General features: G+C 40.0%; 1 protein-coding gene across 1 annotated transcript in view; it reads left to right on the top strand.

The window, feature by feature from the left end:
* Nucleotides 1-6,905: 6,905 nt before the first annotated feature.
* The window catches only part of tmem8b (transmembrane protein 8B), a gene marked incomplete at its 5' end in the record, with an annotated part of 51,430 nt that continues 43,365 nt past the window's right edge, over nucleotides 6,906-14,970 (top strand). The window contains 2 exons of the mRNA XM_080532686.1: nucleotides 6,906-6,940; nucleotides 8,404-8,672. Of these exons, the coding sequence (XP_080388812.1) occupies nucleotides 6,906-6,940; nucleotides 8,404-8,672 (304 nt within the window). The remainder of the gene's footprint in view (nucleotides 6,941-8,403; nucleotides 8,673-14,970) is intronic.

The following is a 14,970-nucleotide window of genomic DNA, read 5'->3' as shown; positions in this document are numbered from 1 at the left end:
TGGGCAGAGAGTTGGTTGGTTAAGTGGGTGAGAGTGGTAGAGTTGCTTGGTTAACTGGATGAGAGTTTTTGTAGTTACAAAAAGTGTAATAGTTTAAAACGTTTAATAGATGCGGGTGGATAGATATCAGGGTGGATAAGATTTTCTGACTTAAGACTTAATACTCTGACTGAAGACTTCACCTTTTATAATACATATCTAATTATATCTAATTGCCTCATACACAACTTTAAACCATAACATGTAGTTACACTTACATTCTGAAAAACAAAATCTGGCTTTTATTCAGAAAAAAAAGGTTCCGACTTTTAATACTGAATTATTTTTTTCAGGCTTTTATTCAGAATTCTTTTTTTTCTGACTTTAATTCAGAATTATTTTTTTCTGACTTTTATTCTGAACATTTTAGTTTTTTACTTTTATTCAGAAACATTTTTTTCAGACTTTTATTCTAATAAAGTTTCAGACTTTTATTCTGAAAAAAAGGTTCAGACTTTTATTCTGGAAACAAACATGTAGTAATGTACACAGTTATCCTTACAACTAATTTAAATGGTTCTTGTGATAGGTTTTTCCTTTGAGATTGGAACATAACAGAATGTCCAGATAGAAATGAGTCACTACAGCATATCATCTATTCATGTTACTGTTTAGGCAGCCAAGCTATACTGCATGATTACATCTATTTTTCTGGTTGATTCTGATAAAAAACAAACAAAAAAAATCAATAATAATAATCTATAATCCAATAGTTGACAAATTCATGAATTGGCCTATGAATTTAAATTGTAATTGGTCCAAACCCAGGTACATTGAAGTACATACTGGACTGAGAGAGGTGGTTTGCATGTTGCATTTCCTTACCAGTCCCATACTATTAGCTGATCTGCATTAAAGTTGCTCAAGAACACTTGAGTAAGTGGAAACTAGGGTGTATCTTCCGAAATCATTAACTTTCTTTAAGATGGCCTTCTGACTCGTGCTGCAAAATATCTAATGAAGGGTAGACATTTTAGGAGCACCTTTCTATTGAATCTCCTCACTGAGATACTACCTCAGTGACTTATTGAAGCAGGGCCAGACTTACCAGACCCATAGCCTCACATAGCAATCGCTCATGTCAGCAGCTGAGCTATAACAAATTCATCTAGTAGTAAAGCAAGGCAGATCTATGGGAGCCCAGCAGATTATAGAACACAGGTAGTGTCTGTTTTTAATGGCAGCCCAGTACCTGTGGGGTCTGACTTTCTGGTGTGATTAATATGTTGTCTATGTAGCTTTGGAAGAGAAGCTGTGCTTAAAATATCACTGACTGCCTGCTCCTGTTTGTAGCTTTGCTGCTACAGCAAATCCAAATGTCTCATAATTTATAAGTTGTGGTGAAACAGATGTGTCTGACTTCCCTCTAAGGTAGGGTCTACATGGCCTGCCAACAAATAGGCAGTTTTTAATGTGGCAGATTAGATTAGATTACATTAGATTCAACAGTCATTCCAAAGTACCAAACAACTGCGAAATGCAGTTTAGCATCTAACCAAATAGTGATATAAAAACATGATATAAAACATGACAGTGATAGTGATAGGTACAGTATGGCAAGTATGGTAGTTTAGAGGTATATACAGTTATGAGCTATGTACAGTCAGTTAGTTATGTACAGTATGGTATGTACAGATGTATTAATGGAGGCTATATCAAAGAGAGGACCAGTAGTCTTGGGTGCAGTTAATAGAGTCAGCAAGATGACATCATCATGATCATCCACAACCGGCCTTGATAGATATAAATGCACTGTGTAGAATACGTGTAAATGCCTGTCATGTGGATGAGGGTGTCATATCAGCTTTATAAATGACATTTTTATCTGCAATGTTCTGAACATCTGAACTCAATATGGGCAAGCCTCAGGGGAGTGAAGAGCCAATGGAAAGAGCAATCTCATTTAGGGTAAGATACATTTTAACCTACAGATGGAGTCAAATATATTGCGTGTGACGATTGAGGTAAGATAAAAACTGACCTTGTGCACACACTGACCTCGCTGCTAGATGTTGGCTTGGGCTGTTTTTTTAGGACTCAAGTTATAGGCCTATCCCACAAACATGAAATTCAAATGTGAACATTCAGTTCCAATTTCAGTAGCCTGGGACATAACAGAGACAACATTTTATTTCCTATTTTGGCAGTCAGTTTCTCCTGTAATATTCTGTCTTATCTGATTGGTGCCCATGCCATTGTATCTGTCTGGGCTATCATTTGCCAAGATTGGATTAGTTTTGCAATGTATAAAATAATCATAATATAGTAATATTCCATCAAATGTAGGCTATATAGGCTAGCGCTTTTCTAAGACCCAAAGATGCATTAAAAAATCTGTGAACACACAACAACGCAACAGTGAACACAACAATGGTACAATTACATTCTTATATGAGCATTGCATCAGTACTGCTTGCCTTATCAACGGCAGAAGCATGGGAAAGCATTTGTGAAATAGACATACATTTCCTTGAGACATACTGCAATACCAATATTTGATTCTGTACTAATACGCAGAGCATGAAGCATTGTCCTCCCCACAGCTGGAGTTGGAATGGAATATGAAGATGCGAAAACTGTAGCAGCTCACTATCTAGCACATCCATATTTCAAGAGCCACAGATGTCTGGGGAGAGTGCAATAATTACCTTGACACCAGCACAAGGTGGCTAATTGGACAGGACAGCGATTTGCTTTTCTATCCATCCCCACATCTCAGCCTCGACATATGAGTCACAGGGGCCCTCCACCATCAAATCCCCCAAATGAGAGATTCAGGGTTGTGAAGAGAGCTAACAAAATTCAGAAAAAAGTGAGGATGGAATCATGGGGGGGAGGTAGAAGGAGAGGCTGGGTCTGCCTCCTCCAACACCAGCTGTGTCTTGACGTGATGTTTGCTATGCAGCGCCTCACAAACAACAGATGGGACTCCATATCCAGTTTGTTATTTAATGGTGACATGAGTATTAGTTTCCTTCCAGCCTTGTTACCAAGGACTCATTGGTGTATAGATGCACATCACTCTTATTTGCTCCGGATACTGCAGCCGGTATTGAAAATGAGTAAATGGGCAGATGTGATTGAATGTTTATGCCATGTTAGAGGTGCAGTCACATGAATGTCAGCCAAACCCACAGCCTGTCCATCACGCAGATACTGTCATTGGTTGATGAGACGAAACCACTCCCATCCTTGAAATATTATCCCAACCACATTATGCCATTCAAACATCAATTATCGTGGCCTGAGGTGGTCCAGTGGTCTAGCACCGCGGTCTACAGTGCACACATGCCCATGTCGGCTTGGGTTCGAATCCGGCCCATGCCCTCTCTCCCTTCTTCTCCTTACTTTCCTGTCTGTCTTCACTACATCTATCTAATAAAATGAAAAATATGAGTGGGACTGCCTCACTCAGAAAAAATTAAACATCAATTATCAGTAAAGTAAAAACAACAGTAATTATAATAGAAATGTTTAGTCATGTACTGTTTTTATGTAAAATAAACATATACCAGTACGTCATTTGTGTAAGTTCAAATAAGTATTGAAAATATACACTCATAAACTGCTTTTTTTTGTGAAGGATTATGACAAAGAAAGATAAAGAGTTTGACAAAGAATGTCACAATGCCAGTCTCTGCCTTGTTATGAGGCAGAAAATACTCATGAAATGTTTCATTTGGAGGAGATGTGGCAAACATAGTCAATAAGTATTTACATATAAAGACATATCAAGCTCTAAGCCATTTTCATGACCACATTGCATTATGACAGAGCAACCAAAGTAAGTGTCGCAAAAGCAATACAATTATATATTACATAGCATACAGTGTATTCATTAGTTTGAGTCAAAGTTCGTTCTATTTTGGTTGTGCTTGGTTGTGTCATTTATACACCAAGGTGTTGAACCTCTAAGACATAACACCTAGATCTATGAGAAGACAAGATGGGAAAACTGTGGGAGACTGGTGGAATAGTCTGAAAACCTATCCTTGTCAAAACACAGACATATTATCCTTAGCCCACATAGCCCACATAATGGCTATCGTGTGAGTTTCTTCTCGCCAGAATTCTGTTCATGGGAGACAAAACCTACAATAAGAGGAAGACAAATGATAATCATTATCTGACAATGATCTACGAGCCTGGAAGATACTAAACTATATACATGCACTATATTATTTATTTTTGGAGCCCTGAAATAAGGGAGTCTGTTTAAAACATTTTGGACTTTCTAAATGGTAATAATAATAATAATAATAATAATTCATTGAATTTATATAGCGCTTTTCCGAGGCTCAAAGACGCTGACAATATAGGGGATACGGAAAACACAAAAACAACAAGTAACATGGAACACAGAGTCAGCGAACGGGGAGGGGGGGGGGGGGGGGGGTGGTAGGGACAGGGGAGGTGGTTAGGGGTAGGGGAGGCTGTATGCATATCAGGGGGGTGGCAGGGTTAGGGGAGATGGGTAGGGGTAGGGGAGGTTGTATGCGTGTCAAGGGGGGGGGGGGGGGCCGGGGCGCCGGGATGGGGGAGATGGCTAGGGGTAGGGGAGGCTGTAGGCATGGGAGAACAGGTATGTTTTGAGGTGGGATTTAAAAGTGAGGAGTGAGGGTGAGTCTCTGAGTGGTTGGGGGAGAGAGTTCCAGAAGCGGGGTGCAGCTCGTGAAAAGGCACGGTGACCGAAGCCTTTGAGTTTTGAGGGTGGGACAGTGAGGGGAACAATGGATGAGGATCGGAGGGTACGGTTAGGGCGGTGGGGGAGAAGGAGGTCAGTCAGGTGAGGGGGGGCCAGGCTATGGAGGGCTTTGTATGTGAGGATGAGGATTTTGAATTGGATGTGTTCTTTGATGGGGAGCCAGTGGAGAGAGTGGAGGACAGGAGTGATGTGGTCACGGGAGCGGGTGTTTGAAAGGAGGCGTGCAGCAGAGTTTTGGACCATCTGGAGTCTATGGAGGGAGCGGGAGGTGATGCCGGTGAGTAGGGAGTTGCAGTAGTCAAGGCGGGAGGAGATGAAGGCGTGGATGAGGGATTCAGCAGCGGGCGGGGAGAGGCAGTGTCTGATTTTTGCTATGTTGCGGAGGTGGAAGTAGGAGGTCTTGACGATGGAGCTGACGTGGGGATCAAATGAGAGGGTGGGGTCCAGGATGAAGCCGAGGTTGCGAGCCAGGGGGGAGGGGGTGATGGTAGTGTCATCAATGGTGAGTGTGATGGGTCCGGTTTTATTGAGGGTGGATTTGGTGCCGATGAGGATGACTTCGGTCTTTTCACTGTTGAGTTTGAGGAAGTTGTGTGTGAGCCAGGTTTTTATTGCTGAAATGCAGTTTTCGATGTGAGTGAGGGGTGGGTTCTGGGTGGAGTTTGTGGTGATGTAAATAAATGGTGAAACCAATCAGAAAAAAACATTGAATTTAAGGTCTACTTTGACTCCATAGTAATTTCTTGATTTCAGATCCAAACAATGCTTCCTCTTTCCAATACTTATGGAGGGTACTGTAGGCACTTGGTATTATGGTGCTACATGTATGGATTAGAGAAAAACAGACTCCAATCCTAATTGTACGTTTTTTTACAGCCGCTCAACGTACACTGTGCACATACACTGGTGTAGCAGGTGATACAATAGGAATCTACCTGAATCTAATTGTATCAATTCTGTCTCATGCTCATCTCATGGATGTGGATTTCATGCCCATGGTGTAGCAGACCTGCAAAAGTGAAACAGGCAAGAGGTACAACTGCTGCTCTGTGTATCCTGACAGTGATTAATGTATTTGACTGCATAGTGATGAGAGAGAGAGAGAGAGAGAGAGAGAGAGAGAGAGAGAGAGAGAGAGAGAGAGAGAGAGAGAGAGAGAGAGAGAGAGAGAGAGAGAGAGAGAAGGGGGTGTGCACTGAAATGCAGCGTTGTAATCTAGTATTCACCTTGATAATTAACAGGGGTTTATGCAACCTAACTGGAATGGAGCCATAAGTGGAGCCATAAGTACCCCCACTTGCTATACCAGCTTTAGCCTGCTATGTTAAAGCCTAGGCATTAACTAATGGAGCTAGCGCATGTGTTCATAGTCTCCCCACCACTACTACCACCTCGAACCACTACAGAAATGCTGAATCTCCCTGTGAAAATGTGATTATCTATACAACATAATAATTGTATGTACAATGCCTTTGGAAGGTATTCAGATCTCTTCAGTTTTTCCACTTTTTGTTGTGTTATAGACTCAATTTAAAATGGAGAAAAGAAATTCAAATATATACTGTCAAAATATTTAATTTCTGAAATGTATATACAGACTTATTGGATTGTAGGGGCAGTCTAGCATGTTTTATTTTTATTTTTAGAACATTTCAGATTTTATTTTATGTTACTGATCGTTCCAGATGGTTTTTATGTGCTATCTTTAGTAATAGCTACGTCCAGGAGCTATCTAGGCATTAGCTCATCTTGGCTTAGCTAATGGTTGAAACACATTAAGCACGTATCTTCCTACTCTAAAAAGCATGCAATGTTATTTTAGTGTGCTGTAAATTATAACTATATGTAAAATATATGTATCGATTGGAGTGAAGTTCTGTTTGTCCCTGAATGTTAAATGTCCCAGGACAACCTACACCATTACAGTACCACTTTTACACTATATTGAATTTCCAAAGTTACAAGCAATTACATTTGGGCAAGTCTACATACTGTAGATGGAAATTATGATAGAAGATGAATCATTTCACATCCATTTTGACCAGGCTCTCTTTTTCCCAAGGGTCTCAATGAAGAGTGTCAATACCTGTTCCAGCCCCAGCTCATTGTGCAAAGGCTTATTGGGATTTCAGTACTGTATCCTGGGTACTTCATTGACCAGATGATCCCTGTCCACAACAGATCGGTGCTTTACAAGTGAGTCATCTTGTCCTTTATTTTCCACATCTGAATTTCTTAGCTCCTTTTTTGATGTTTCTTCTCTTGCTCTCTCTCTCTCTCTCTTGGGTACATGATGCTTTTCAATTCAGTCAGTGCAGGAACTGTACATTAAACAAACGCAAACACACATAAACGTTTCTCTTTCCTCTCTGTCCATCTAGGCCCATCCTCACTTCTTAGGCCGTTGTGGATTTTGGTTCTTATTACTATCTCATAATAGTGCATATAATATATGCATATTATGTCTCTCAATTGGCAATAAAAGCAAACTAGTAGAAGTGATAAGTGGATAGTATAGGCTACTGTACTGTATATGTAATATGTAAATGTGTATATGTTCACAGAGTTGTTTGAAAGTCTCTAGGAAAGTTTAATGTATCAGGAATATTCCCATCCTTCCTTACTGGCATGTGTACTGGCATGTGTGGCAGTGTATCGATCCTCTGTGATTTATTTTAAAGCGCTCTCTTGAACATCTGCCTCGTATCTAGCTAAAACATAGCTATATACTCTCCTCCTTTTCCCTTCATGATTCCATGAGTTCCTTGTGATGGAGTCTTCGGACAGAATGCCTTATCAGTCATTTTTAGGATTTCATTCCTCACTGATTTTTGTCAAGTTCTTTGTCATGGACGAGGTTAGCCCTCACAAATGGGACCCTTCCTACAACAGGCTTATGATGACAAAAAAAAGATGGCAGGGAATGGAGCTACTCTTTTGGGGACTACTGAAGTATTGTCATATTCCAAAAATATCCTTTCATTACATAATCAGGTGTGAAATCCACATAACTGAGTAGAAAAATGTTAACGATGGAGACATTAATTAATCTTGCTAAATGATTGGTTTCATTCAAGCAAAGTTTCAAAGGAACAATTATCAATTATCTGAACTCCTGAATAGAGTTTATGAACTCTAATCATGTTGTATTTGATTAGGGGGGTTTTAAGCTTTTTTCTCAATTGTTCTCAATTCTTAATTAATATACAAAACCATTTATTTCATGATGGTTGAAAGAGCAGATTTGAACACAACTAATATTCTTTTGGGTAAAAATATGACATATTCCTAGACCAAATAAAAGCAAAGAGAACATTACAATCCATGTCATTTGAACTATGAATCGTCTTTAAATGTGATATTTTATCCAAGAAAACAGGATGATTGCTTAACAATTCTTTAGAAATCAATATTTATTGTGCATATTGACTTAATGTGTTTTCATGTTTGCATACAGGAAACAAAATAAGAACCACAGCAGTAACATTTTCGCGAACACCCACTGTTCATTGTGAATGCTATTCTAGACAGTATATAAATGCACATAATATAGATACATTTACCAAAGCTGATATAAAGAGATACGGTATGGAGCCCTCACAGATGTTTAATTCACGTCTTATTACAGTATGTGTGTGTGTCTCTCTCTTGTTTGGCAGAGTGTTCATACCCAGCTACATCTCCCAGGTGAAGGTGCAGCTAGTCAGCTGCAGCACCAGGAACAAGAGCACTGAGAGTTGCCCGGTGGTCCTGAAGATTCGAGCTAGGGCCCCTCCTGTGCACAACTCCAGCGCCCTGGACTGTAGGGAGTGGAGCCCCTGTGAGCTGGACACCCCGCTGCCTGCCTGGGAACAGTGGTATTACATCCTGGTGGAGAGATACCAGAGCAACGTCGATGTCTACTTCCGCATCGGGGTGCAGGTCAAAGGTGAGTTATGGTCACATACTGCGTATGGGTGTCATTTAGAGAATGTTGAAGGTTCGCTTCTTGGCTTTCTTCTCCTTTCCTTCTGTCTTCCTCTCTCTCTCTCTCTCTCTCTCTCTCTCTCTCTCTCTCTCTCTCTCTCTCTCTCTTCCAATGGCCTTGTAGCGTAGCTCCTCTTCTGTGACGTGACATACAGATAGTATTTGGTTCCAAGATCTTTGATGGAGATTTTCAGAACTATTACAACAACAGCAAATCCTCAAGATGCAAGCCTGTTGTTAACAGCAAGGCAGGATCCCTCACTGTGAACATGTCCACTTGTTGCCATGCTCTCAGCAGCAGAGCTATGGGCACAGAACAGCATGCCAATATCTATTTTGACACAACACCCACAGAACTGAGCTAGCAGGGAGCATTTTGGGGAAAATATTTGAGAATTGCATGATTAAGATGAAAGAGGAACAGCTTGATGATTTGATCTGGGATCCATTCATTCTTTCTTTGAGTTTATTGACGCAAATGTTGTTAGCATATGGCTTGTCCTCGGGCCTTGGCTCTATGATGCATCCCAATAAGAGAATTTCTGCATAAGCTAGTAAGTGGGGGTAACCGATTTACAATGCCTGATTCCCTTGATGGGATTCCAGGTAGGAATGGGTTAACTGTTATTTTGAGAAAATAAAGACTTAGGGTTAGGTTAGGATTCTCCAGATTAATCTTTTTGACAAATTGGAGTGCTGCACACCACAGACTGGAAACCTTGAATAATCACAGAATAAAATTGACGCTATTGCACTAGATGTTTCAGGTGTGTTTTTAGGCTGTTGATCGATCCTTCTCTCCACTGAGTTTCAGTCATAATAATGAATGAGACAGTTGGACTATGTGGGAAGTATGAAATAGATGGAGAATTCATGCAGACACCAGGGGATTATTATTGCTGTTCATTTCCAAATCGTCTCTACAAGGGCGAGTCGGAGGTTCCAACAAACAGTTCTATAAAAAAACAGTGACGCGCATATAAAAAGAAACACGTTGCTTTATTTCCTCATATGGCCATCAGCATTATCCACTGCTACTGCTGTTGAAAACCTATTTGCTCCCACCGACATTCTATTTCCTGTTCCCTTATATTCGTATTCATTCATCCCAACCACAAGGGGGAAATTACCACAAGGAAAAATCTAAATAACATTCAATAGAGAATATAAACATAGAAACAAATATTATCATAATTAAATCAAAGCAATCAATATCAGTAAGTCAATAATAAAACATTTACATAAATAAAGTCTACAAATTCTCTTCAAAATGTCAATTTAAAAAGCCATAATAATTACATTTGTCAATTGCAGATGTAATCGTTTTCAACGTTTCCTCTTTTCTGCAGTGACATTTCAATCTCAAATACATTAATTATGTCTGATTTGCTGATGATGACTATTTATATGAAGGAACAAATTACATGCTACAAAATAAAAATAGTGAAAATACCACTGCTCATCCGTAATCAGATTTAGCTGAGGTGCTGGAGCTGAAGACTATCAAATGGGATGAAAAGAAGCATCCACACACTAAAAACAGCAAAAAAACGATTTATTTTGCAAGCTTTCGGTCGTTCATAGACCTTCTTCAGGCATACATTGACATTGCACAACACCTGTGTCAAAGAATTCCACCTAGTGGCTAGACATCAAGGGAATTGTAGTCCTGTTGTGGTGTTGTGCATTTGGCTGTGCATTGGCTAATCAAGTGATGTTGTTTGAACCGTATAACACTGCATTCACTTGTCACTGATGTATGCCTGAAGAAGGTCTATGAACGACTGAAAGCTTGCAAAAATAAATTTTTAAAAAATCATAGATTTGCACAGTTTTTAGTGTGCAGCTGTTTCTTTTCATGCTTTAACATATAACAAATAAATTAGATAACGTCAGGGAACCAAAGTCAATCAAAATACTTTTGCACACTAAAACAGCTTATGTGCATTATGTGCAGATCCAATTAACAGAGGTATCAATTAGCCCAGTTGAACAGATGCTACGGGATGTTTGTATTTTAGCCGTGCCTTTTTTACCTACTAAAAGAGTCCCCTCTTTACAATGCTCAAGCTGCTATATACACACAACGACCACTAGTTGGCCGCTTGTAAATTATCCTGCTTCCTACACAGAAAAAACTGCAAAATAGCTTTATATTAACTTATCCTGATGTGATTTTGAAAATGTAAGGATACTGGGTGGTAGAACGCACATATCTAGGAAAAGTCATGAAAGGAAGGTCCTGAAATTTGATCGAGTGCAAAGATAGAACATGTTTCTTTACTCACCCTCTTGGCTGTTCTAGTGTTACCTCCTGTTGTGGCCTCAATACGTGTATTATACATGCGAAATTGAAACCATCGGTTGTAATGCATAGCTTTTCCTAAAGCAGTTTCCTGGTTGAGGATTGTCTCTCCACTGTAGAAAACCCCCTAGATTTAGATTTGAAACTCAGTAATCTGTTAAAAAAAACGTTGTGTCCATCCTTTTCACAATTCCAGTGAAAGTAAATACTATGTATGGCTGCTTAGTATCTACTAGATCTGTTTGAACTAGTTTCAATATCCTAAGTACACCTGGAATGCTAGCTAAGACTGACACACAGGGACCCATTTAGGTTCTTGTGTGCAAATTTTAGAACCAGTGGCTGAAATTATACAAATATTATCTTGTGTCACTTTAAACACCGGCAAAGTTAAACACAGGCCATTGTACAGGTATCCATTTCCAAACCAAATCAGACTTTATCATTGCACAGCCAGCACTGACCTCCATCTTATATTAGCATTCAGTCAGAATACTCTTTGTTCTACTCATGATGCCATGGGACATGGTAAGTGATGTGAAAGGCTCTCTGAAAAAGCCCATTGATGTTCAATGAGCCTGAACAGGTCTCAGGGCAGCTGGTGATGGGTTTTCACTAGCAAAACAATAGGTTGTGATCAGATGGTCACATTCTAAGGGGCAGGAATTGAGAGTGTGCTGTCCCTACACACCCGTTAGACCAGTCTGCATACACCGAAGACCCCGTACAGAAACTACAGAGGAAAGTACTGAGGGCCTAGTGGAACAGGAAGTCACTGTTTCTGGACTGAGCCATTGACTCTGTTTTCTCTTTCTACTCTCAAGAAACGTCACTTCTTAACTAAGCATCATTTCTATCTCAAAGGTTTAATCCTTCATTTGTTTTGCCACCAAATTGCTGGCCCATCACATATTTTGACATGGTTGAGAGATAAATGTGAATGTGACGCCCTCAAAATCCTAGACAGAGCTCTGGATGCAGTCTCATGATATTCAATTATCATTACTGGGACAAAAATGCCTGGGAATTTCAGGCACATATTTAGCTGTCAAAACAAAATAAAAAATAAAAAATACATTGATATGCAGTAGGCCCAATAATGACTACTAAATATGTATAAGACTGATAACAACAAAGGATACATCGGTAGAATCAGCAACTGTGTGATATACAACCTACTCTCAGATCTATTACATGACAATTGTGTCAGAAATAAGTGGCTACTAAAGCAAATAAATGAAGCACGGTTGTAGCCATAAGCGTTGCATGAGTTTTTCACACGGTCACAAGGGTTCAAAACACATTTCCTGAAATTCTACAGTTTAGCATGACCTCAACTGGCCTATTTACCAATAATAATCCATGAGATAAACAGGGGAAAATTGTGCCTTTTAGAAACGCATTTCATGCAATTAATTTGGCTACCTGACTATCTCCCCCTGCACGTTCTTTCAGCCTTTACTGCTGTCACTGATGACCGCCACAGCTTCCCTGATTGTGTCTTTAATTGTGATCATCGCTCATTAGCTTCAGGCTTCTGAGACTCCATTCAATGCCTTCTCTTCCCCCCTCAGGATACGAGTGAAATTTCTAAATTCAAATTGGCAAATTAAGTTGGCAACGAGGGATCTCAATAGCAGTTTCCAAGACAATGAGCTTTGCTTATGGTTCCGTAATGACAGCATTTCATCAAGGAGATGAAGCTTGTTAGCATGAGCATGTGAAGCATATGATTCAGATAAATGCTTAGGAGGGGTGAACACAGCCAAGAGAGATCTCCACAATTGTTTATTTCATCATGTGTGTCTCACCATTTAATGACAGAGGCTACCTGGACTACTTACATTAAAAGCAAGCCTTGGTATTATTCTCTGGGAGCACACCCTTAAGACCAAAATGCTGCTCTTGTGTTTTGTACTTTTGTGCATTGCTGTGACTGCATTATCTGGGAAATGGAAAACTGGAAAAGAAATAGAGGTTTAGGGTTAGGGTTACTCTCACCTTTATGAAATATTCATAAATGCATGATAAAAGAAAAATAATGGATTGAAGAAAAACAAAAAGGGGGGGGGGGATGACAAAATAACAGAAATAGGAACCTTGGAGGAGGCACTCCAGAGTGAAGACAAAAACAGTGGGAGGTAAAGAAAGTGTTGTTGACCCTCCTATATCAGCACCGGGGAATCATATTGTAGCAACCCTGTTACTGTGTTGTGTGCGAATGCACCCCTGTGATTGGTGGAGGTGGGCGCATGCGTGTTGTTGTTGTGTTGAGACCGTGGAGAGAGGAAGAACTCCGGTGAATGGAGAAAGTTGGTATGCGAGTTAAACAATTAAACAATCAGTTACAAGAGAGAAGCTATGTGTTGTTATTCCACCACTGTCCAAGTTGGGACGTTACAATATAATTAAAAACATAGTTAAATAAATGTTTTATCAAGGCTGCACTGTAGAATCTATGGAAATAAAGAAGAAACAGAAACTCCTGGAGCACACTCCTGTAACGATGGATGGGCACAGAGATGACTTTTCCTATACTCAGACTACATGCTGGACATACGGTCCCTGACTACACGCTGGACATACGACCCCTGACTACACGCTGGACATACGACCCCTGACTACACGCTGGACATACGACCCCTGACTACACGCTGGACATACGGTCCCTGACTACACGCTGGACATATGGTCCCTGACTACACGCTGGACATACGGTCCCTGACTACACGCTGGACATACGGTCCCTGACTACACGTTGGACATACGGTCCCTGACTACATGCTGGACATACGGTCCCTGACTACATGTTGGACATAAGGTCCCTGACTACATGCTGGACATACTGTCCCTGACTACACGCTGGACATACGGTCCCTGACTACACGCTGGACATACGGTCCCTGACTACACGCTGGACATACGGTCCCTGACTACACATTGGACGTACGGACCCTGACTACACACTGGACATACAGCCCCTAATTGCACATTTTGCTTGGGAGGTATATAACATTGTTGGTTCCTCTTGAGCAATTCCTCTATTCAAAACATGTTTGGCTATTTTTATAAGCAGCCCTTTATATTATATTATTCTATGTTATTTGTTTATTATGGGGTCTATGCCCTGTTGTTATTGTTAAGGTTTTCATTATTATTATTGTAGTTAACCCTTTGACATGTATGATCACACCGGAGTGATCAGTCTAGTGAGGTCCCTCAACGGTAACCCCATGTGACCTCATAACATCGCTGTGATTAGACTTGGTTACAAGGTCGATTTAAGGTTGACGGAACAATCAGCGTTTGAGCTCACCACCCTTTTTTTTCACAGAAACATTTTGCACACATTTTTTCGTGACATTTTGCATAAACTCTTTGCAACTGTAGGTCCTTAATGTGAACAGTTTATTTTTTATGTAGATGTTTACAGAAGTAGCAACAGCATACAACACAACACAAACAGAGTTCTCACCGATATCGGAAGGCTATGTTATTTCTAGCTGTGGGGAGAGAGTGATCTTACAAGCAGCCTAATTTAGCAACTTTCCAAAGACATGAAATCAGATAAAAAGATGGGTCACTCCCATCATTAACTTAAGTCTTCCGGAAGTTTTTGCTATGGGTTCCGTGACATACTCACCCCACTTCGCTAAGACATATTTGGTCTGACAGCCGTTTACATAACAATGCATTGAATGCATTGAATAATGACAAATTAAAACAAACATGGATGTGCATGTAGGCAGTAATTAGCATCATTAGCATAGTATTATTGTCAGTACAACCTTGAAAAAATATTTTACACACATGTATCCTTTATATATACTTATACAGTATGTGGAAAAAATTAGGACAACCCATAAAATATGTAGTTATGTTTTAGGAAAAACAATGACATTTTTTTGTTAAATAAATGATAACAAAGATGCCAATTCCTACTGAGGAAAAAAGT

This window comes from Nansenia antarctica, assembly GCF_963989245.1.
Source record: "Nansenia antarctica genome assembly, chromosome: 5".
NCBI lineage: Eukaryota > Metazoa > Chordata > Actinopteri > Argentiniformes > Microstomatidae > Nansenia > Nansenia antarctica.
This window is presented reverse-complemented; position numbering and strand designations above follow the sequence as displayed.